This window comes from Silurus meridionalis, chromosome 11, assembly GCF_014805685.1.
Source record: "Silurus meridionalis isolate SWU-2019-XX chromosome 11, ASM1480568v1, whole genome shotgun sequence".
Lineage (NCBI taxonomy): Eukaryota > Metazoa > Chordata > Actinopteri > Siluriformes > Siluridae > Silurus > Silurus meridionalis.
In genome coordinates, this window is record NC_060894.1 from 2906118 (window position 1) to 2927365 (window position 21248).

The following is a 21248-nucleotide window of genomic DNA, read 5'->3' on the forward strand; positions in this document are numbered from 1 at the left end:
CACTTGTGTACATTGAGTTCCACCAGTGGCTGTTCTTATGCTGTTCTAACTACCAAAATGAGCAGAAAACCATGCAGTTCTGACTTCCTGCAGTTTAAGGATGAAACCCTTATACAAGGAAAAGAAAAAAAACAAACAAACGCCACAAACCAACACAAAAAGTATGTGAAAAAGAGTGAACGAATAAAGACAAAAGAAACCCTGGCTACATGCTGCAATGACAGGGGTCCAAGCACTTTTCCCCCCAAAAGTTGCTCATCCACACTGAGACGTGTGACCTGCGGCATTTCCGCCTCGCGTTTATTTACTTTCCGACTTAAACGTTTATCTACGTAAAAAAAACTTATTAGTGTGGACACTGTTTAATTAAAAAATACATTTAATAAGAAAATTTAATAAAAAGCCTAATTATAAAGCAGTGCATTGAGCTCTCCAGAAATAAAAATGCCATTTGTGGTGAAGAATTATTATAAATAATTATGAGTAAAGTCTTCAAATGAGACATAGAAACGATTATAAACCAGGAGCCAAGAAAAAGGAAATAAAATAAATATAAAAATGGAACTACTGCAAGCGACTCTGCTCTGATTGGGTGCTTGTCCCCCCTATAAACACACCTATACATGAGATGGACCAGAATTGAGCAGACACACACACACACACACACATTTTTAGCAATCGGTCACCTTTCTAGGGCTGTCGATGTAAGTATTTGCCACAGAAATGACAGGAGCAGCATCAGTGAATGACGGGTTTGTTTTAACCACCGCATACTGAGCAACAGCCTGCTGCTCCTCCAGAGTCCTACAGAGAGAGACAACGAGAAAGAGTGTGTGTGTGTGTGTGGGGTTGTTACGCAGTGAACCACAAAAGTATAATAATAAAGCATTTTTTTGTAATTGATTTGTTCGAGTTTTTCATGTATTCCTACATGAGGTGCGACACTTGATGTTATGACCATGACGACATGCTATGCAGAAGAAGCAGCACTTACTTGTGCGTCTGATCCAGCTCAAGCAACGTGGTGAGAGCTGAAGCACCTTTTTTACCCAGAGGAGGTGCCAGAGGCTCCGGGGTGTAAGGAGAGAGCGGTGATGTCACCTGTAGACCCTTCATGGCTGCTCCTTTCTGTGAGCATGGTGGCAATAAACAGAGTGAGGAAAAGTTCTACTGAAAAAAAAGGCCTGGCTACTGTGCTGTCAATCCCAGTAAAAGAGGTGTGGCCTATGTACCTGTCAATCCCAGAAAAAGAGGTGTGGCCTATGTACCTGTCACTCCAAGTAAAAGGGGTGTGGCCTATGTACCTGCCCCTCCCAATAAAAAAGGCGTAGCCTATGTACCAGTCACTCCCCATAAAAGTGGTGTGGCCTATGTACCTGACACTCCCAGTAAAAGAGGGGTGGCCTATGCACCTGCCACTCCCCATAAAAGAGGCGTGGTTTCTCTTTTTGGAAAACCCACAGTCCTCTTCTCTGCTTACCCGGATGATACGATCAGATCGATGCCGTCTCCGGATTCTGTTCAGCCCCTCTAAAAAGCGTATAAATCCATCCAGCAGTGCCCAGTCTCCGCACCCAGCCGCTGCCCCTGGCCCTTCCCCGTACACGTCCCAGTGGCCCTCGCCGTCTGCCACTCGCCTGGCCCCGCCCGCTGGGAGCAACAGAAAGCGGGTGCGCCAGAACTTCAGCGAGTCGATAAGGCTGGGGAGAACAACGAATAGAGAGAAATTCATTTCCAAACGTCAGCATCACATTCAGAACAGCGTAGAAAAGAGAGCTTGTGACGGTGCACCTGAAGTCCTCGGAGCCAGCTGAGCAGATGTACTGGTCCAGGTAGTTCCATTTGTACTCCTCCAGTCTCTCGTGGCTGAACTCCACCCAGCAGGGCACAAAATGACCGTCGGCATGAGGGGGGCACAGACTGTAGCTGTACTGGATCTGGGTGGACTCATACGGGTATCTACATACACACAATTCTGATACTAAACCAATGCTTCCACAGTCATTTTTATTTGTTTTATTGAGTGTTTTATTTCTAGGAAACGTCCTTTTAAAGCATGAAAACAGAATAATATTCGCGTTCATTATGCATTTTATAGCGTGGGTTATTCATTGCTGAAGGTTTCATTCGCTTTTTTTACCAGTTGTAATAAAGTCACAAATTATTAATCTACTTACAAATGATAAATTATTTACAAAAAGAAGCAACGAAATACCAACTAATATATTTTAAATCATATATTAATACATTATTAATTTATGTATCTAAAGTCTAAGGGCCTTGTTCAAGGGCCCAGTAGTGGCTGTTGTAATGGGATTTGAACTCACGACCTGATCAGAAGTCAAACATCTTAACCAATGAGCTGTGTGTGTGTGTGTGTGTGTGTGTGTGTGTGTGTGAGACTGACTTGGGCAGGTATCGTGTAACAGTAATGATTTTGTCCTTCAGACAGACTTTGTGGAAAGTTCGTCCCATGCTGAGCCAGTACACGCTCTCCTCTTCCTCAGCCTTCCTCCGAGACACCAGTCCTGAAAAAATGAGGAGAACAGGAACCTATATATCAATATTTCGAATACACAGATGTTTATATATAAACACACACACACACACACACACACACACACACACACACACACACATACACACACACATAGCTTTCGTTCTGTTTTTCCCTCAAACACTAGGAGAGAAAAAAGAGAATGAACAAGATATGGGGAGAACGAAAGAGTTGCACATAGAGGGAAACAAAGAGAAACACGGAAAAACTAAATTAAGCAATAAATGAAAGAGAAAAGCAAAACGACAGAGTAAGCGATAGAGCGAGAGATGAAACCAGACGGAAAGACATGTCATGGCCTGCTGTCTTTGAGAGAGCTCGGACCCTTCATCAACATCTTTAACACATAATTTACCCCTGGAATAGAGCGGGCTGCTGCTGAGGGGTGGAGCGATTGTGGGCGGAGCTTTTCTGCTGTTGGGCTGGACGATGATCTGGTAGCCTTGCATCAGCCTCTGGCAGATAAACTCTTCAAACACACGTGGGGCGCTCATCACCGGCACCTCGTCATCACGCCTGACGTGCACACAAGACGCTTGGTCATGTAAGGGATACCGCACTTTGTGTGTGTGTGTGTGTGTGTGTGTGTGTGTGTGTGTGTGTGTGTGTGTACCGCTCCAGGTCAGTGTGTGGCAGCAGGTCATAGTAGCCCTCTGTGTAGTCGTTCTGGAGCGACTGGCGCTCTGGAAAATAGTCGGTGGTGAGGGGGAGACACGCCGGCGTGGTCAGAGACTTCCAGTCCACTCCAACTGTACAGCAGAACGCAGGCACTGTAGGAGGGGCAGAGAGCTGTAGGGCTTCAGGGGCACACACACGCACACACACGCACGCACACACGCACACGCACATTGCCCCAGTGTAGAAACACACAGACACACGCTCCAAATGGAGCATGTATTTTTAAAAAAAAGAAAAAAGAAAACAGAAAGAAGGAAAGAAAGAAAGCAGTCATACAAAGAACCCAACAAGAAATTCAGAAAGAAAATAAGAGAGAGAGAGAGAGAGAGAGAGAGAGAGAGAGAAAGAGATATGGAGGGAGTGAGGGGAAAAAAAAACATTAATTGAGACACAAACACAAAGAAGGGAGGGAGGGAAGAGAAAAAGGAGACAATGTGTTACTTTGGTGCTCTTCATTGTGTCTGATGCTGCTGGTGCAGTCTATAGCGTGCTCAATTAATCATGCACTGTGGGATTAGAGGGAAAGTCAGTCAATTGCACACACTTTAACACACTTTAACACACACACACACACACACACCACGAATTGAAAAAAAAAAAAGTACCAGAATTTTCCAGTGTACGTCGCTCTAGCGTGTAAAATAACAATATAAAATGTAATAATCAAATGTCAAAGTAACATTTGAATGTAATCAATTAAATTAAATTCATTAATTGACTTAAAATGTGAACAAAAAATTATGCTGAATTGTGAACAATTGAAACCGTTTTATTATTTATTATTATTTTATTAATAACATTTATTTTTAAATTTCAATTTATTTTTCAAAGTTCCCTGTTAAAGCATGTAAAATATGAGGTTTTTCTTCACCACAATTGCAAGAGTAAATTTAACTTTGTACAGTCTGGAAAATCTGCTCAATTACACACACACACACACACACACACACACACACACACACACACACACACACACACACACACACACACCTTAAATAACTGAATAAGGAAGCCCATAACTGTGCATGCAGAAAAGTACATGCGTGGATTGAATCCCTCGGTGAGCGCAGCGTGATGATTAAATTGTGAATAGTAACGATTTAAAAGCGGCCCCCAGAAGATGGAAAATAAAAAGTCCCAGAGAGATGACCAGATCGTGATAGAAAGAAAGTAGGAAACAGTGGAAGTGGATCGAGGATGTGTCCCAAACTGCTGTAATTCACTTTTTAACAAGTATTCTTCCGATTTATTAGTACATTTATTTTAAGAATCGTGTTAAAAGGCTGTGTTTACGTTTTCCCGGATTTCTGGTGGTCCACGGTGGCCCACACTCGTTCTAGAACAACCAAACATCTTACAACCAAACATCGTCTGTAAAGCTGTTGATTGAAGTGGGTTTTCCTGAAACGACCTACGTCTACTGACTAGCGAATAAAAGTTCAACATGAAACGGCGCGTTGATCGACATCACATGGTTCTAAAACTTAAATAAAACTTAAAACTTTCAGTTTTTTTAAATGGATACTGGGGAAAAAAGTAACAATACTGAAATTTTGTTCAAAAACATTTTTTTATCATGAAAATGTGCTAAACTAAATACATTTTCATATTAATAAATATGATTATTAATAAATTATAATGAATGAATTATAATATTGCACTCTGAGCAGCGTGGAGACTCACATGGGGAAGTGGAAGCTTAGTGGTTCAGGCATTCGACTTCGGCTCTAAAGGTCGTGAGGTCTATTCCCAGCCGAACCAAGTTGCCACCTCTGGGCCCCTAAACAAGGCCCTTAACCCCATTATCTGTTTAGATGTATTTATGTGATAAGGGCATCTGCCAATTACTTAAATGTAGGCAGCAAGTGAAAAATCAAACAGCACGTAGTATCAGTGATTCGCCTCTAGAGGTCGCTTTTATACCGACAGTGGACCTTCTCGGCTGCTCCAGCAACCCGGAATAACTATCTGTATTGATTTTTGCCGATAGCTGATAGTTCCAGAAATCAACTATTGGCAAAACCGTTGAATCGGTCGACCTTTAAATACCAGTACACGGGATTCGAAACTGGGAAAAGGGAGTTTCTTTGTACGACACGTCCTCTAGCTGTTACCGTGTCCCTAGCCCTAAACGGTCCGATTTTCCTCCTCTTCCTCCTCCTTTCAAAAAGCGTCATCATCGTACAGCCTATATACGTTGTTTCAGAGATTTTTCTCAGTGTAGCTTGCATTGATCTTATAATATACTTGGAATTGTGGGAATGTTTAAATGAAAGCTTTTTTCCATAATGCTTCGAACAGACAACCTAACAAGTGAAAGAAACACCATTCAGGACACAGCCGTAAACTTGCGTGAGAGTGGGAGATCACTCGTCACAATGTTCACCCTGAAACTTCACCCAATCTCCACAGCAAAGTTCCTGAAGAACCTTACAACCATCAAGAACCTTCTGGATAGAAACACAAAGAAAAAGTAGTTCCCTGGAGCAAAAACCCATCTAATCCCCCCCAAAAATATCGGATTCAGCAGATAACATGACCCCTAAATACCCCCTAAATACCTACAATCTTTTCCAGACTATAAAATACTCACCATTTCTATAATTAATCATATTAGCTGTGTTATAATCTGGAAAACATGTGCAGGCTTTCATACAGAAGCCAAAAACAAAAAAATAATACATTTTTGCTGTAAAAATAATCAAAATCACAGCGACCGAAAATACTCATTTCTGATTGGCTGGCTGATGTATAGCCAACAGAAATCAATCACACATTGAATCACAGTTTAGTCTTTGATATGACACTCCAAAACGGAGAAAAACATAAATTATACAAATGACAGTGCAGGAAAATTTAATAAATAAATAAATAAATAAATAAAAAGGACAACACTACTCCTTTTTAGATATAACTAGAGGTCAACCGATACTGGATTTTACCGATATTGAGGCTGAATCGTACATGCCGAACACCCATTAATCAAACTATGTTTTTTCGAATGGATACTAGAAAAAACAAACATACATAACAAACACAGACATGCTAAATTAAATAAATATGGATATATTCATTATAATAATAAATATTGATGAAAATAAAAGATATGCAGTCAAACTGCAACAAAAGTAACACTCAAAATAAATAAAAACAGTTACATCTAAATGATTTAGAAAAAGACACTTAAAAAAAAAAAAACAGCATGTGGCTTCAGTAATTCACCTCTAGATGCCGCTCTCACACTGTATAATGCAACCCGGAAAAACTATCTGTATGGATTTTTGCTGGTAACCAACCCATCAATCAACTATTGGCAAAACCGATGAATCGGTCAACATCTGGACAAACCAGCAACAATGGTTCAATTGAGGCCACCGAACTGCAAGCTAGACCACCTCCAATTGTTTGAACATTGGTAGAAAGCCGCGAGTCGTGCGACGTGCGGAATTTCGTTCACAGAATGGTGCAAACAAACTAAAAACCTTCCATGAGCAACAGTTCTGTAGGTTAAAACACCTTGTTCATTAAAAAGATCACAAGAAAACGGGGTTCAGATTGATTTAAGCTGCCAGGAAAGATCATCACTCATATAATCCCTGTGGTGAGCAAAAAAAAAAAAAGAGGGAAGTCTGAACCCTGGACAACCACAGTAAAGCCGATGTGGTCTTCTGCTGGTTTATATCATCTTTTGACTTCCTTTCAGCTCAGAGAATTCAGGTCATTCTACTCATTGTTAAAAATCCATACTAATAGTTTTTCAGGGTTGTATTATACAGTACAAGAGCAGCCTCTAGAGGCGAATCACTGACACTACGGGCTGTTTATTTTTAAGTGTCTTTAAAGTGTTTCAGTTTTATTTAACTCAACTTTATTAATATATTTAATAGATTCATATTTTTCATTCATATATTTTGTAATAAAGTTTAGTACTGTTTTGCATGGAGTGTTATGTTTGTTTTACGATCCAACCCTGCTGTGGGTAAAATCGCTTGACCTTTACTTCCCACCTGTTTGATATTAAAATTCATATAAACAAATTTACAAAATGCATGCAAAAACGTTTCAGCAAAATATCATGAACATTTCAAATGCTTGCATGGTGTATCAACAGGCAAATCAAATCAATGGTTTAACAAATGCAAGTTTGAGAGATTTTTCGATGATGATGATCATGCTTGTGAATGTTTTGCTGCCTGTATGTCAAACTCACTTGGATCCGAAGTGCTGGAGCACTCATCGAAAGAGCCGCGATTGACAGGAGTACCTGAAAAAAATGTGAGAGGCTCATTTAAGTTCCAAAACACCAGAAGTGTACGTGTTTTCTATTCGATTCAACACGATTCCATTCACTGCAATGGAAAAAAATGTGATGATGTGCAATTTAATATGGTGCAGAAAGTTTATTTCTTTGGTTCAGACTGATGGCAAATCATCAATTTACTTAAGTGCCTTCTGACACATGGCCCCTTTCACAAACAAGAGCTTTGTAGTGCAAAAAATAAATAAATAAATAAAACCAGACGTTCTTTTCCTGTTCTGTCTCCAGGAAGATGCAGCTCTACCTCTGCCATGTTGATCTCTATTCTATGCCAGTGGTTCTATGCCAACAGGGAGACCTCTATTTTAACATAAAAAAATTTTAACGACCCCCATCCCTGTGAATCTTGCCATCCCTAGTGGGTGTATGATACACGTGTGTGTGTGTGTGTGTGTGTGTGTGTGTGTGTGTGTGTGTACCTGTACTATTACTGCTGGCTGGGCTTCCTGAATAATCATCAGTTCCCCCACTGATGTAGAGCCCACTGTCTGCAGTCTGAGGAAGTCCTGTTCGCCTACACACAGACACAGACACACACAGCTTTACTATATACCATGTTTGAAAGCTTTCTTGTAGCTGATATTCCCAATTGAATCATTTAGGTGTTGTGGGCATGTCTAACCTGCCCATTGCTTCATGATAGGCCAGTTCCAGCAGCTCTGCTGAGGTGTGGACGGGGTCACGCTGCTCGCTACCCTGCAGTTCGGCCATGTTCTGCCTTGTCTGATGGTGGATCTGGATGGCTTCTCCAGAAGGACCTGAAATGGAAAACGCAACTAAAACGGAGAAAAAGCTGCAAACAAAACATGATCTTCACTGTTTGTGAACGTGTGTGTGTGTGTGTTTTTGTGTTACACCCACCCACAGGGAAGGTGTGCATCCATCTGCGGCGGTTGGAGGTGAGCTTCATGGGCATGCGTGAAGGGGCGAATGGATTGATGAGAGCTCTCTGGGGCGTGTAACCGCCCGGGCGGATGTGTAGGGTCGACTCGGCACTGCCCACAGTGAAGCGTCCCGGAGCGCTCGAGTCCCGCTGAGACTCCACAAGCTTCTCCAGCAGCCCTGACAAACACACACACACACAAAATGGGATCCCGAATACACACCAGTTTTATTAACAGTCAGACAATGCACCCGAATCGTCCATCAATCCACCAGCTCATCATTCATTAAGATACTGTTTATAGACAATAATCTGTCCGTCACCAATTCAACATATCCATCCATCCATCCAACCACCAACTGAACCATCTGTACAAGCAATCGTCCATTCACCAACTGAACCTTCCATTTATCCACCTGTTGATTCGTCCATTAATATACTGTCTTTCTATGCCAACAGTTCATCCCAACCAATTATTCATCTGTCCATCCTTTAATCCATCTGTCCACCAACTGAACCTTCCATCCATTCATCTATCCATCAACTGAACCTTCCATCCATTCATCTATCCATCAACTGAACCTTCCACCCGTCCACTAGTTGATTTATCCATCAAATTACTGTCTGTCTTTGCCAGAAAATCCATCCATCCATCCATCCATCCATCTACTGAACCTTCCATCCATCTGTCTATCAATCAAATAAACCTCCATCCATCTAGTAGTTGATTCATCTATTAAAATACTGTGTCCGTCTGTCAACAATTCATACCAACCATCCAACCACCCATTTGTCACCAACTGAACCATTCATCCATCCATCCACCAATTATCAATAGTGTATATGTCTGTCACCAATCCATCCATCCATCCATCCATCCATCCATCCACCCACCAACTGAACCTTCCATCAATCCAACTGTCCATTTGTCTAACTAAATGGTAATGGTGAAGGAATTGTGTGGTTTTGGTATAGTTTGCTTTCCCGCACCTCTGGCACAGCTGGTGTACCCAAGCGAACTGCTGACTTCATACTGCGGCGGATGGCGAGGGATCAGCAGGATGTTCGAGACGCGGCCCAGACTGTCGTCGGACGCAAGGCTGCGCTGCTCGTCTGTGCCCCCTATAGGACGGGAAGGAGGAGAGCAGCCACTGTAGTGTCCTCCACCCACTTCCGAACACCAGCTCTTCCTAAAGCTTGCCTCCCTCTCTCTGTTTGACCTGTGAGAGCACAGTGGGAATAATAATGATAGCAATCAAGAACATATCTGGCGTGAAATATTATAAACCATAGTAACCGAAATGTTACCGGAAGGTGCTGCCCCTCTGTGCTCTCGCAGGTCCAGGAAGTCTGAAGACCTGAGCATCGTGAGCATCGTAGTCCACTTGGATGGGAAGACTGTTCTCCGAGTCTTTAGGAGCACCAATAGCTTTAAAAAAAAAAAAATTACATCAGTAGAAATTAAAAAAAAAAATTTCCATGAGGAGGAAAATACAAAATGAAATATACACTTACAGTGTTCTTTGCTGCTCTTTAATTTCTCGACATGGAGCTTGGAAACAAAGCAGAAAATAAAATACATTTTTTACTGAGAAATAAAAAAAATAAATAAAGATTTATGCATGATTAGTACACTGGGGTTGGATTAAAAAGCATTGAAACATTTTTTTAATTCATTCTTTTTTTTTTATTTAAATGTTTAAACTAAATATTGCAACAAATTTCATAGTATATGTATAATATTTTTTATTAACATCACATATATAAACCCCCCTCCCAAAAAAATAATAATTATATTAAAAATTATAATAAAAATAAAAAAACTACAAGAAAGTGCAAAAAACTTTTATATTCAAAATAACGACGTGATTCTCCAACCTTCTGACCAGCGAGTTTAATCCTGGGAGTGAACGAGCTGCATGAGCCTTGACTCTTTGATGTGTAGAAGCTGTGAAATGTATCCATGGTCATAATACGAAGTACAGGAAATTTAAAATGTATTTATTATAAAAAAAAAAATTACGAAAAAAATAAAGCACATTTTGACAAAGCAGTACAGAAGGTAGATGGAAGGTTTTTTTTTATATAAATTTGCATCAATTGAAATAAAGAAATGGATTCAAAATAGAGTAAAAATGTTGAACTATTGGACACAATGCTATAATGTTACTTATAGGAATTTATGAGGGTCATTTTTCAAAGCATTTATTTGGAGCAAATTAACGACGTAATGCCGAGGGGGTTTCTGTAATGTGCGGCTTCTGGAGAATCGATCATAAAAACTAGGGACTCATAAACAATATAATTTTTTTTTTTTTAAAACAGTCGCTGATCAACAATAACTGGGCCATATGTGCAAATTTGGTTATTATTATGTCTTGAGGACCTTTTTGTAAATATCTACAGTGTGAAACAGCTCATTCAGAGCAGCTCTAAGTAGAGGTCGACTGGTTCATCGGTTTTGCCGATTAATCGGCACTGATTCCATGCAAAAAATCCATAACAATAGTTTTTCCGGGTTCCGGCCTGTTGTCATTACAAGAGCTATTTTATATATAATATATTATTATATTTATTATTTCCAATTTATTATTTATATAATTATATTTATTTTATTTAGCACATTTTCATGATTTTCTTTTTTGTAATAAAGTTCAGTAATATTTTACATGGAATGATATTTTTGGTTTGTATCCAGCATCCATTTTAAAAACTATTAGTTGATTAATCGTAAGTACAATCCAACATAGGTACCTCTAGTACTTAATGTTATTTTAAATTTATTCTCTTCAAATTATTAGCATTTTGCCGATTCTGCGAGGCGTATATGGAAACTCATGAGCTCTTCCCGTCTGCTCTCTGACCTGTGATTGATCCAGTGAGGCAGATTGTAGTCATCCAGTCTGGAGTCCCCCGGTACTGTTCGGTTGTGTAGCTGTAGAAAGCGATCACACCATTAGGCAACAGTGGGCTCATAGTTTGATAGTGTACAAGTTTTTAAATAAAAAAAAAAAAAATCCCAGTTTTCTCCAATTCACAGATTACTACAAACCTTGAAGAGCGGGACGGCATGTAGCGGCTGCTCTCCCATACACACCAGGTCCACTCCAATGCCTGTCAATCAAAAACACACAACTCAACGACACACTCCTCCTGCAGTAAACAGGAAGACGAGCTCCAACTGCCGAGGCCATGATTCCATCCGAATATGGAATTTTAGTTTACAATCAAATAAATATATACAATATAATACAAATTTTATTTTAAATATGTTTTTTTTTTTTTTTTTTATAAAATCACTGTTACTGTAAAGTAATGGATAGTGAAATAAATAGATGGCCAGACAGAAAGATAGACAGACAGAGAGAAAGACAGAAAGAGAGCTGGATAGATGAGCAGACAGACATGTAAACAGACAGATCAAGGGATAATCAGACAGCTAGACAGACAGAGAGACAGATGAACAGAGAAACAGAGAGAAGAATAGATTAACTACAGACGAATGGAACAGACAGACAGATAGATATAATGACAGAGAGACAGACAAGTAAATAGAGAAACAGGCAGACCTACAGAGAGAATAACAGACAGATGGACAGAGTCAGACTGATGGACAGATAGATGGATATACAGACAGACAAATTGATAGCTGGACAGACAGATAGACAGACAGGTACACAGACAAACATACAGACATGTAGATGGACAGACAGACAGATAAATAAATGTTATAGTTTTATATATATATATATATATATATATATATATATATATATATATATATATATATATATATATATATATATATATATATATATATATATATATATATAAAAACTATTTTAATTAACACTGCTTCCATGCTTTCAGGTTATATAATGTAATAAAGACAGAGACAGAGGACACACGGAGTGTTTGTCCTCACCGTTGTCGATCATGCGCTGTTTGGTGAGGATCATGAGGAGCCGGTCCACCTCGAACACGCCCACTCCCGGCGTGATCACCACCGACATCTGCCCCGTGCGGTCAAAGTTCCGGTTGATGTAGTGTTTATCGAACACTGAGACACAGACAGAGACGAACTGTGAGCTACGGAACCTCGGGCAGAGGAACGCGTTACCGCTGTGCTGAGAAACATCAGATTTCACGCACCGTTAAACGACAGGTTGATGGCTTCGAGGTAATTTCCCTGAGCGGCAGTGGAGTTCTGTCCACACGGAAACCTGTCTGTCTCACACACACACACACACACACACATACACACACAAAGGGAATTTGATTAAACATTTGCATTAGGATGAAGGCATGTGTCTGTGCTCTGTGTGTGTGTGTGTGTGTGTGTGTGTGTGTACCTGCTCCTTTAAGGCGCACAAGCACTGGATATTGAATAAACAGCTTCTTAATGGTGACCAGCAGAGACGTCCACTCGTCCCTCCTCTCGTTCTGAGCCACCACTCTGTACCACAGAGATGTTTAAATAAAATCGACACGATTTCCCACTTCAATTACTCAAATCATAAAAGACCTTTTAAGGCCAATTCAATTCAATGGTCATCGCAAAATTAAGACCTGTTTGAGCCTTAGAACAGTGAATTTAAGACTTCAAGGCCTAAAATGTTTTTACTTTTTACGACCCAGCAGTAACCCTGTTTAAACCTGTACATAAGAATTTGCTAAAACCTGTAGAAATCCTCGTAGAACCGGCCCTCATGATCCTGCCTGATGGCTCCTCTCTGGCTCTCGGGAAACTCATCTGAGACGGGAAAAGATCATTAAGACCATCACTTGATGCTACATCTTATCATCACAGAGTGTTGAATGAAAAGTGATTTTATGGCGTTTACTGTGCATTTATTTCTCATTTTTCAGCATTTCAATGAAACAGATAATAGTACAGGACACGTATTACGACTTGAACTGTAGGTCGTTAATTACAATACAATAGACTGTATATAAAGTGTGAATCAATAGCCTTCGCTTTCCACAAGTCTCACTGATCCTTGTCTTATACAATGGTTGGACAGCTGACCTATCAAACCTATAGAAACTTCTAGTCTTTTGTTTTTTTTCTATGCAACGAGCTCCAAAACAACCCCAAACTATTAGGCTTCCACCTCCATGTATGACCTCCATGACCACAGCAGACCGGGAACACTCCACAAGAGCTGCTCTGGAGACGCTCTCACCCAGACGTCTAGCCGTCACAATTTGGCTCTCGTCAAACTCGTTTAAATCCTCACCCGTTTTTCCAGCTTCTAACGCGTCAACTTTGGGGGGAAAAATGTACACTTGCTGCCTAATAAATAAATCCCACCCACTAACAGGGGCCATGATGAAGAGATCATCAGTGTTATTCGCTTCACAGCTCGTAATGTTATAATGCTACGTTACGCCTGATCGGTGTATATAGTATTAATCAGCTTTTCTGGGTCAAAACTAACCATTTACTAGCTAATTGATTCAAACAGCTTTGCAAAGACATGGTGTGTGTGTGTGTGTGTGTGTGACACAGCGTACTTCCTAACTATAGATCACCTCATCAATAAATAAGAAATTCCTTCCTTTCTTTCCATATTTCATTATGGAATTCTTTGCAGGGGTTTTGCTGATTAGTGTCAATTTGCAGTTCTAATGTAATGATCACTCGGTCCGCCAATCAACAGCAGCACCTTTTCTAGTCTTAGGGTAAAAAGAGCATGAGGAGGTGCGTATGTACGAAGCTCACCTTGCGTCTTGGCGGCGTAGAAGGTTCGGGAGAACAACACCACCGTGACCTCATGGCTGCAGTTCTTTTCCTGACATGAGTGCAAACATTAGAACTCTAAATAAAACCCTGCTATCGCTTTAAAAAAGGGCCCGAAAACAATCACAGCACCAATGATGATTCTGGTTCTTACTTTCCACTTGGTGAACAGGTCCGAGAGGAAGCCATTGACCGCCTTCTCAAAATAGAGATCGCCTAGAAATAAACACCAGAGATGTGATGCCATAAATGTAAATGATCAGAGACTGATTTGTGCATCTCACAAGACAAGATAAGAGGGTGATGTTAAAAAAAAAAAGAAAAAGAATATGCTGTGCAGTATATCAAGTGAAAAAACAACACAAAGAGTAACACCAACAGGTTCATTATCAGTAGTAGAGAATTTGTCTAGATTTCAAGACCTGAAATTTATCTTAATATTTTCAAGTCCACTACAGCAAATATAAAACAATAAACAATATTAAACAATAAAGAGAAAAAGGTGAAGATTTTATAATAAGGCCTGAGAAAGTTATCAATAATTACAAGTGTATTCAGAAGTGTATGTATATTATATGCATAAATAATTAATTAATCATATGAATATTTACATATATGAAAAATTAGCATGAGGTGTTTTTATTTTAATTTTTTTTTTATATAATATAATCAAACTTATACGCATATTAAGAGATGGAAATTAATAAATTACATTTACTTGCATTATTGTCATTTAGTAAGTTTTTTTTTAATACTTTTTAAATCTGTAATTTTACTTTTATTTAAATATGATTTGTTTGAAGTGTTGGACTTAACAACATTTATATCCGTTACTGAGTAAAGAATGGACGGACGAGACAGACGCCAGTGATACAGACCCGGCTGAACAACTTTTTTCCTTTTACTTCAATAGAATTCTTCTTGTTATTAAGTAAAATTTTACAGTAACTTTACTCGATGCCTACATCAAGCTGCTCTCATATGCATCATTTTTTGTTTTAATCAGTGAGAATGTCTTCTTTTTCTAATCCAGAATCTGACAAAAAGGAGGCGGAGTTACCGTAGATATCAAAGTCCCACATCTCGCAGCTCATCTGGATAAAGATGTACACCATGGCTGAGCTGGAGCGAAACACCACCTGCAGCATGGAATAGAACACAGTTTCACATCGGTTCCATCACAGTGGACTTACAAGAGGCTTTTGCAACATCAGCATCAGCTTCTACTTGACCACTTTTCAGATGAAGACAGTCACCCCCCCCACCACCTGACTATCACAAACGCCCCCTCCGAGGCCATGAAAAAAAAAGTCTTGCATGAAAAGGGTCCATGATGCGAAAAAAAATAACATTAGGGGGGCAGCTGGTCTAGAAGGCTGTGGTGTGAAGAGGCGTCTCACCCGCGTGTCCTCACTGATGTAACCACAAGTGACCTTCTCGCCTTTTACCCACAGCTCACTCGCCTGAGCCCTGGAGTGTAAACACACACACACACACACACACACACACACACACACACACACACACACACAAATAAAATAAAAAAATAAAAAATAAAAAAATACAAAAATAAGAAAGAAAGAAAGAAAGAAAGAAAGAAAGAAAGAAAGAAAGAAAGAAAGAAAGAAAGAAAGAAAGAAAGGGAGAGGTGGGAGGATGATTTAAAAACATGTCTGTGACTGACCTGATCCCTGCGAACTCCACCTTTTGGGTTACATACGCATACGTGCTGACCTGCAGGAGAACGTTAATGAGATACAAAACTGGAAGAGTCACTTCATTTTTTTATATACGACAAAACATTATTGTTGTACAAACGTCTTATAATAATGTACTCCGAATAGACTCTGAATCAAAATGACTCAATCAAATCAACCACAAATCAAATCGACTCTGAATCGAATCGAATCCGAATCGAATCGACTCCAAATCGAATCGACTCCAAATCGAATCGACTCCAAATCGAATCGACTCCGAATCGAATCGACTCCGAATCGAATCGACTCCGAATCGAATCGACTCCGAATCGAATCGACTCCGAACAGACTCACCCACAGAAAATGACACGGACCGTCATGTTTTTCGAAATAAATAGGAAAACCGTGTCGCAAACATGATCTCAAACTACATATCAATGAATACCTTTATTGCTAAATGACTCACCAGACTCTTCTTTAGTCTCCACATGTCTCCTCTGCCAATGTACTGGTCTTTAAAGGTGAGCTCAACTAGATCCAGTGTCACGTCCTGTCAAAAACACACGTCTCATTTAAACTACAGTACTGCTGAATTCAAGATACTGTTTGATAACTAGGGTGCTAATTATATTTCTAGCAACATCTCTGAAAAACAACTAATTCATATGAACTTATATAGATAAAGCCCTGAAGATCTTTATGCTAACTAGTGGTCACAGAGGTTTCTGCACTGTTCATTAAATCATACTGGTGTACAAAAGCAAAAAGCCTAAAAGTCTTAAGTGTAAAATCTAAAGACCTTGGGATCCACAATGTTAATGATGACATCCTGATAGGCGCGAAGCTTGAAGGCTTGAGCGACGGTCTGGTCCACACTGATCGTCTCTTTCCGGGAAAAAAACAAAACAGACAATGTTAAAGGAGCTCAGCTAGACCATATCACACCATCTGTTTTCAATGTTCTACACAGAGGTCGACCGATAGTGGACTTGACCGATATCTAGGTTGGATCGTACTTGCCGTTAACCAATTAATCAACCGATAGTTTTTAAAAAATGGATACTGGATAAAAAGAAGTATAGAAGTATTAGAAGTATAGCTTTAGAAGGTTTATTTATTAATTACAACATTTACTCAATTTTTTTTTATTTATTTTATTGTATCTGTAACTTTAGTTAATGCACTATGAACGAACCAGCGTGTCAAAACATACAGCACATGGAGTCACCGATTCTCCTCTAGAGGCCGCTCTCGTACTGTATAATGACACTGGAGCTTCTCAACCGCAACCCGGAAAAACTATCTACATTGATTTTTTTTTTGTCGATTAATCAGCAAAACTCTGCTCCGGTCCACCTCTAATTCTACAACCTTTCAACACTGTCACCAAGCAATGTTACTGAAATAAATCGAGTGATAATATACAGATATACAATAGTGAGGGGAAGAAAAAAAAAACTTGAAACGATAAGAAGAAAAAACCATAAAAGGAACCTTGACTCAAAAGGGAGCTCATCCTCAATCTAGACACAGGATATTGCAATTATCAATAATTTTCTTCTCAAACTGTGTGCTAGATGGTTAAAAAGTGCATGATGATTAGGGGAGGTTGGAAAAGAACAAGATATGGCTGGAAAAGTCTGGGATCCCAATACTTTTGCGCAAATAATGTATGTAAAAGCCCTTCAGGAGTTTTGATTAAATTCAGCACTGAAGGAGAAACGGCATCTCAGGGTGGATACAGAGATTTGAGGTTGTACCTTTCTGCAGGTCTTCTTTCAGGCTTTTCACCTGGAGCAGGAGCGGGCTGGAGAGAGAAAGCAAGGCAGGGAATTCCGTATTATTACACGTACATGTACAGTGCCAGTGAAATGCAGTTAGGTAGGTAATAAGACATGGTGTGTTTAGTAATGTACAAGTTTCTGAGTGATCTCCAGTCGCAAATGCCCCATTCAGGAGGCAATACTAGATTAATCTGAGAAGATGAGATTTAAGGGCCTTGCTCAAGGGCCCAACATTGGCAGTTTGGTGGTGGTAGGATTTAAACTCATGACTATCTGATCAGAAGTCCAACATCTTAACGCTTGGCCTCCTTAATGGCAGCTTTTTTACGTTTGAGAGACATCTACAGTGGCAGATGGCCTTGTTTGGTGTTGGTGGGATTTGAACTCATGATCATCTGATCTAAAATCCAGCATCTTAACACTTGACCCCATAACTGCAGCTTTTATAAGTTTGACAGGGGCAATATAATTATTGGAGCAGTTGAGGGTTAAGAGCCTTGGTGGTGCTGAGATTTGAAGTCATAACCATGTGAAGTCCAACATCTTGACCACTGAGCGACTACTTCCCTAAACAACAGGGTGTCTGGGTACCTTCAGTGCTTGGCCCTGTAATTGCAGCATATATTTTGAGAGTGATCTACACTAGCAGATGCCCTTATTCAGAGGGTTGAGGGTTTGAGGGTTAAGGGCCTTGCTCAAGGGCCCAGCAGTGGCAGCTTGGTGGTGCTGGGATTTTGATTAGAAATCTTACGCCTCAACCACTGAGCTACAACCTCCAGTGTGAACCAGGACTGAACCACGTCCCATTCCTCGCTCACCTGTACTCATCATTGGGGTGTGCGATCTCAACGATGTCTCCCAGCTTGACCTGAGGAAACACCTTCGGGTTCATCATCAGCTCATCATCTGAAAGAGGAGAGGCGAAAGATGAACTTCCGGATTAACCGCGAGTTTGTCGGAGTGCCTATGAAAATCGGTTACGTGTGAAGTAAAAGATCTCAGTGTTTTCAGGGTCGTGTTTCACACACTGTGAAGCGAATCACTCGGATTGGGGGTGTAACGGTACACGTATTCGAATGCAATCGTTTTTACGTGCGGAACATAGTTAAAATCTTTATTACCCAAATGGGGTCTAACAAATGTAAACTATTTAATTTTTTTTTTTTTATAATAATAATAAAAAAAATTAATCAATATAATAAAAAGTGCAGTGAATTAATTAATTTTTTTTTGCTTTTTTTTTTTAGATATTTTATAAAATATAATATAAAATATTATTTTAGATATTATTTAACCAGGCAGGCATTTTAATTAAAATAGTTTTAAAAATGTAAACTGTTCACTAATATTAATAATAATAAACTGCATAAACAGAAAAACAACAAGCAGTTTATTCATTTTGGTATTTCTTCCCCACTCACCGTATCGACATTGATCCAAACCGGTAAAAAAAAAACGAGGTACGTACCGAACCATGAGTTCAGCTGGACAGATAACAAAACCCCCCTGAGATAAAGAATGTTATGACATCATGAAATGTAAATATTTAATGACTTTTCTATTAAGACTGATGGATGTGCAAATGGATTTCTCAATAAACCTGCATGGGGGTGGAGCTAACCGACAAAAAAAGAAAAAAGTCACCCTGGCCAATCACAAGTCAGATGCACAGAAATGTGATGCAAAAAGTGAGTGATGATGATGATGATGATGATGGTGAAGATATCTCACCGCTTCCTCCAAATCCCTTCTTATGGACTACCAGTTTGTAGGTTTTGGTTTTGGTGGTGACCGTCATTTTATCTGCAGTGCTCACACGAGGCACAACAAACATCAACCACTGCTGAGCTCCGACTTCAGGTCCGAATCGGTCTCCTGTAAATCTAAACACACACACACACACACACACACACACAGCTATTATTTTCATACAAACTGTGTGACACAAAGGAGAAGGAGGAGGAAGAAGATGACAATCTGAAAGAGGAACAGAAAATGAAGGAGTAATAAGTAAAGAAGGAGGAGGAGCTGAAATTACCCAATTACATCTCACACTGATTATAAACTACTACTACTGACGTATAAAGCACTTAACGCTCTCACGCCGCAGTATCTGAGTGAACTTCTGTACCAGTATGATCCTCCATGCCTACCTAGATCAAAAGGTGCAGGCTATTTGTTGGTACCTCAAATAATGAAGACTCCAGCAGGGGGCAGATTTTTCTCTTATAAACCCCACAATTATGGAACAACCTGGATATCGAACCATGGATATGGAGTGTTTGGTGAACTGGGATATTAGGATGCTGTCATCCTCTCACTCTCACACGTTCACTCAAGTTTGTTGATAGTGGTGTGGTGGCGTCTCTTTTCCCAGAGATCCCTCATTTCTGTGTTGCCTTCTGGTTCTCACATAATAATACATATCCTTCTCTTCCTCTTCTCTCTCTCTCTCGGTCAAGTTAAACATGCTCCTGAGGTACCAGTGACCAATGTTCCTGTCCGTCTCCTCTCCTCTCCTCAGATCTGCCCGCTTCGTTCCGGCCTGCCTCTGGATGGCGTCCTCTTCGACTGGAGGACAGCTGGGGATGTTTCCATGTAAACAGGAGCCTTGAGATTGGATTTGAATTGTACTAAATGTCAACAGTCTCAGAACTACAGTTTGTATCTGATCACCATCACTGCACACACTGGAGACCTTTGACCCACTGAATTACAGCTTTCTAATTAAAGTATTAAAGATCTGAATAGAACAGAACAGAGTCTAACAAGAGTGTGTGTGTGTGTGTGTGTGTGTGTGTGTGTGTGTGTGTGTGTACACAGGGGTGTACAAACTTCTGCACTCAACTTATAAAGAACTTAATCTATCCACAGGGATTAAAAAAAACCTCACCATCTGATATAAAGAAAATGAAAATCTACGGTTGCATTACAAATAACACAGTATGGATTCTGTAGTGCACTACATCACGTGCACGAGCCCGCTGGGTCGGACCCTAAGTAGTGCACTTCTAAGTCAATCCGTTTGTATTCCGGCCCAATACTGCTGACACCCGTTGGTCTAAAAAAGCGAGCAGTCTCTAAAAAAAACTGAAGAAACTCACCACACACTCGATCCCAACGCCATTCAGGTTTTATGCCGTGACTCCACTTTCCTCCTTCAGCGGCTCAGTTCGGCCATTTAACGGTTTTTAACGCTTTTTCTGTCCACAAGCTACTTCCCATAATAACAAACAGCAGCTCTTCTTCTTGGTCGTAGCAGCGAGTGAGTGCAAAACTACAGCACTGCTGCGCGACCTCTAGCGGCCAGGAGCGGAACCGCCGCTTCAGCAGTGTATGTGCAGGTGCATCTCAATAAATTAAAATATCATTAAAAAGTTGATTTATTTTAGTAATTTAATATAAAACAATAATCACACACAGACTGATATATTTCAAGTGTTTATTTCTTTTAATTTTGATGATTATGGCGTGCAGCTAATAAAAACTCAAAATTCAGTTTCTCAGAAAATTAGAAAATTATTTAAGACCAAGAAGAAAAATAATAATTAAAAAAAAAAAGATTTTTAACACAGAAATGCTGGACTA

At 39.9% G+C, this 21248-nt stretch overlaps 1 protein-coding gene across 6 annotated transcripts in view; it reads right to left on the reverse strand.

The window, feature by feature from the left end:
* The window catches only part of depdc5 (DEP domain containing 5, GATOR1 subcomplex subunit), a 28139-nt gene extending 7199 nt beyond the window's left edge, over window positions 1–20940 (reverse strand). For 3 of the 6 annotated variants that reach the window (XM_046861713.1, XM_046861711.1, XM_046861710.1), the window contains exons 1-32: window positions 20765–20937; window positions 19392–19543; window positions 18479–18566; window positions 17637–17683; window positions 16676–16761; window positions 16343–16426; window positions 15864–15913; window positions 15580–15649; window positions 15240–15318; window positions 14334–14395; window positions 14162–14231; window positions 13117–13189; window positions 12789–12892; window positions 12589–12663; window positions 12362–12496; window positions 11489–11550; window positions 11301–11371; window positions 10315–10384; window positions 9952–9988; window positions 9745–9865; window positions 9427–9656; window positions 8415–8615; window positions 8176–8311; window positions 7973–8067; window positions 7446–7499; window positions 3171–3354; window positions 2913–3073; window positions 2408–2528; window positions 1792–1959; window positions 1481–1700; window positions 995–1128; window positions 687–804 (exon numbers count right to left, since the gene is read on the reverse strand). In XM_046861713.1, the coding sequence (XP_046717669.1) occupies window positions 687–804; window positions 995–1128; window positions 1481–1700; window positions 1792–1959; window positions 2408–2528; window positions 2913–3073; window positions 3171–3354; window positions 7446–7499; window positions 7973–8067; window positions 8176–8311; window positions 8415–8615; window positions 9427–9656; window positions 9745–9865; window positions 9952–9988; window positions 10315–10384; window positions 11301–11371; window positions 11489–11550; window positions 12362–12496; window positions 12589–12663; window positions 12789–12892; window positions 13117–13189; window positions 14162–14231; window positions 14334–14395; window positions 15240–15318; window positions 15580–15649; window positions 15864–15913; window positions 16343–16426; window positions 16676–16761; window positions 17637–17683; window positions 18479–18566; window positions 19392–19494 (3309 nt within the window). In that variant the 5' untranslated portion in view covers window positions 19495–19543; window positions 20765–20937. Of the gene's footprint in view, window positions 1–686; window positions 805–994; window positions 1129–1480; window positions 1701–1791; window positions 1960–2407; window positions 2529–2912; window positions 3074–3170; window positions 3355–3554; window positions 3742–6074; window positions 7243–7445; window positions 7500–7972; window positions 8068–8175; window positions 8312–8414; window positions 8616–9426; window positions 9657–9744; window positions 9866–9951; window positions 9989–10314; window positions 10385–11300; window positions 11372–11488; window positions 11551–12361; window positions 12497–12588; window positions 12664–12788; window positions 12893–13116; window positions 13190–14161; window positions 14232–14333; window positions 14396–15239; window positions 15319–15579; window positions 15650–15863; window positions 15914–16342; window positions 16427–16675; window positions 16762–17636; window positions 17684–18478; window positions 18567–19391; window positions 19544–20764 lie in introns of those variants that run through there. The other 3 variants (XM_046861712.1, XM_046861715.1, XM_046861714.1) reach the window with 3 other exon arrangements.
* Between the last annotated feature and the right edge of the window lie 308 nt (window positions 20941–21248).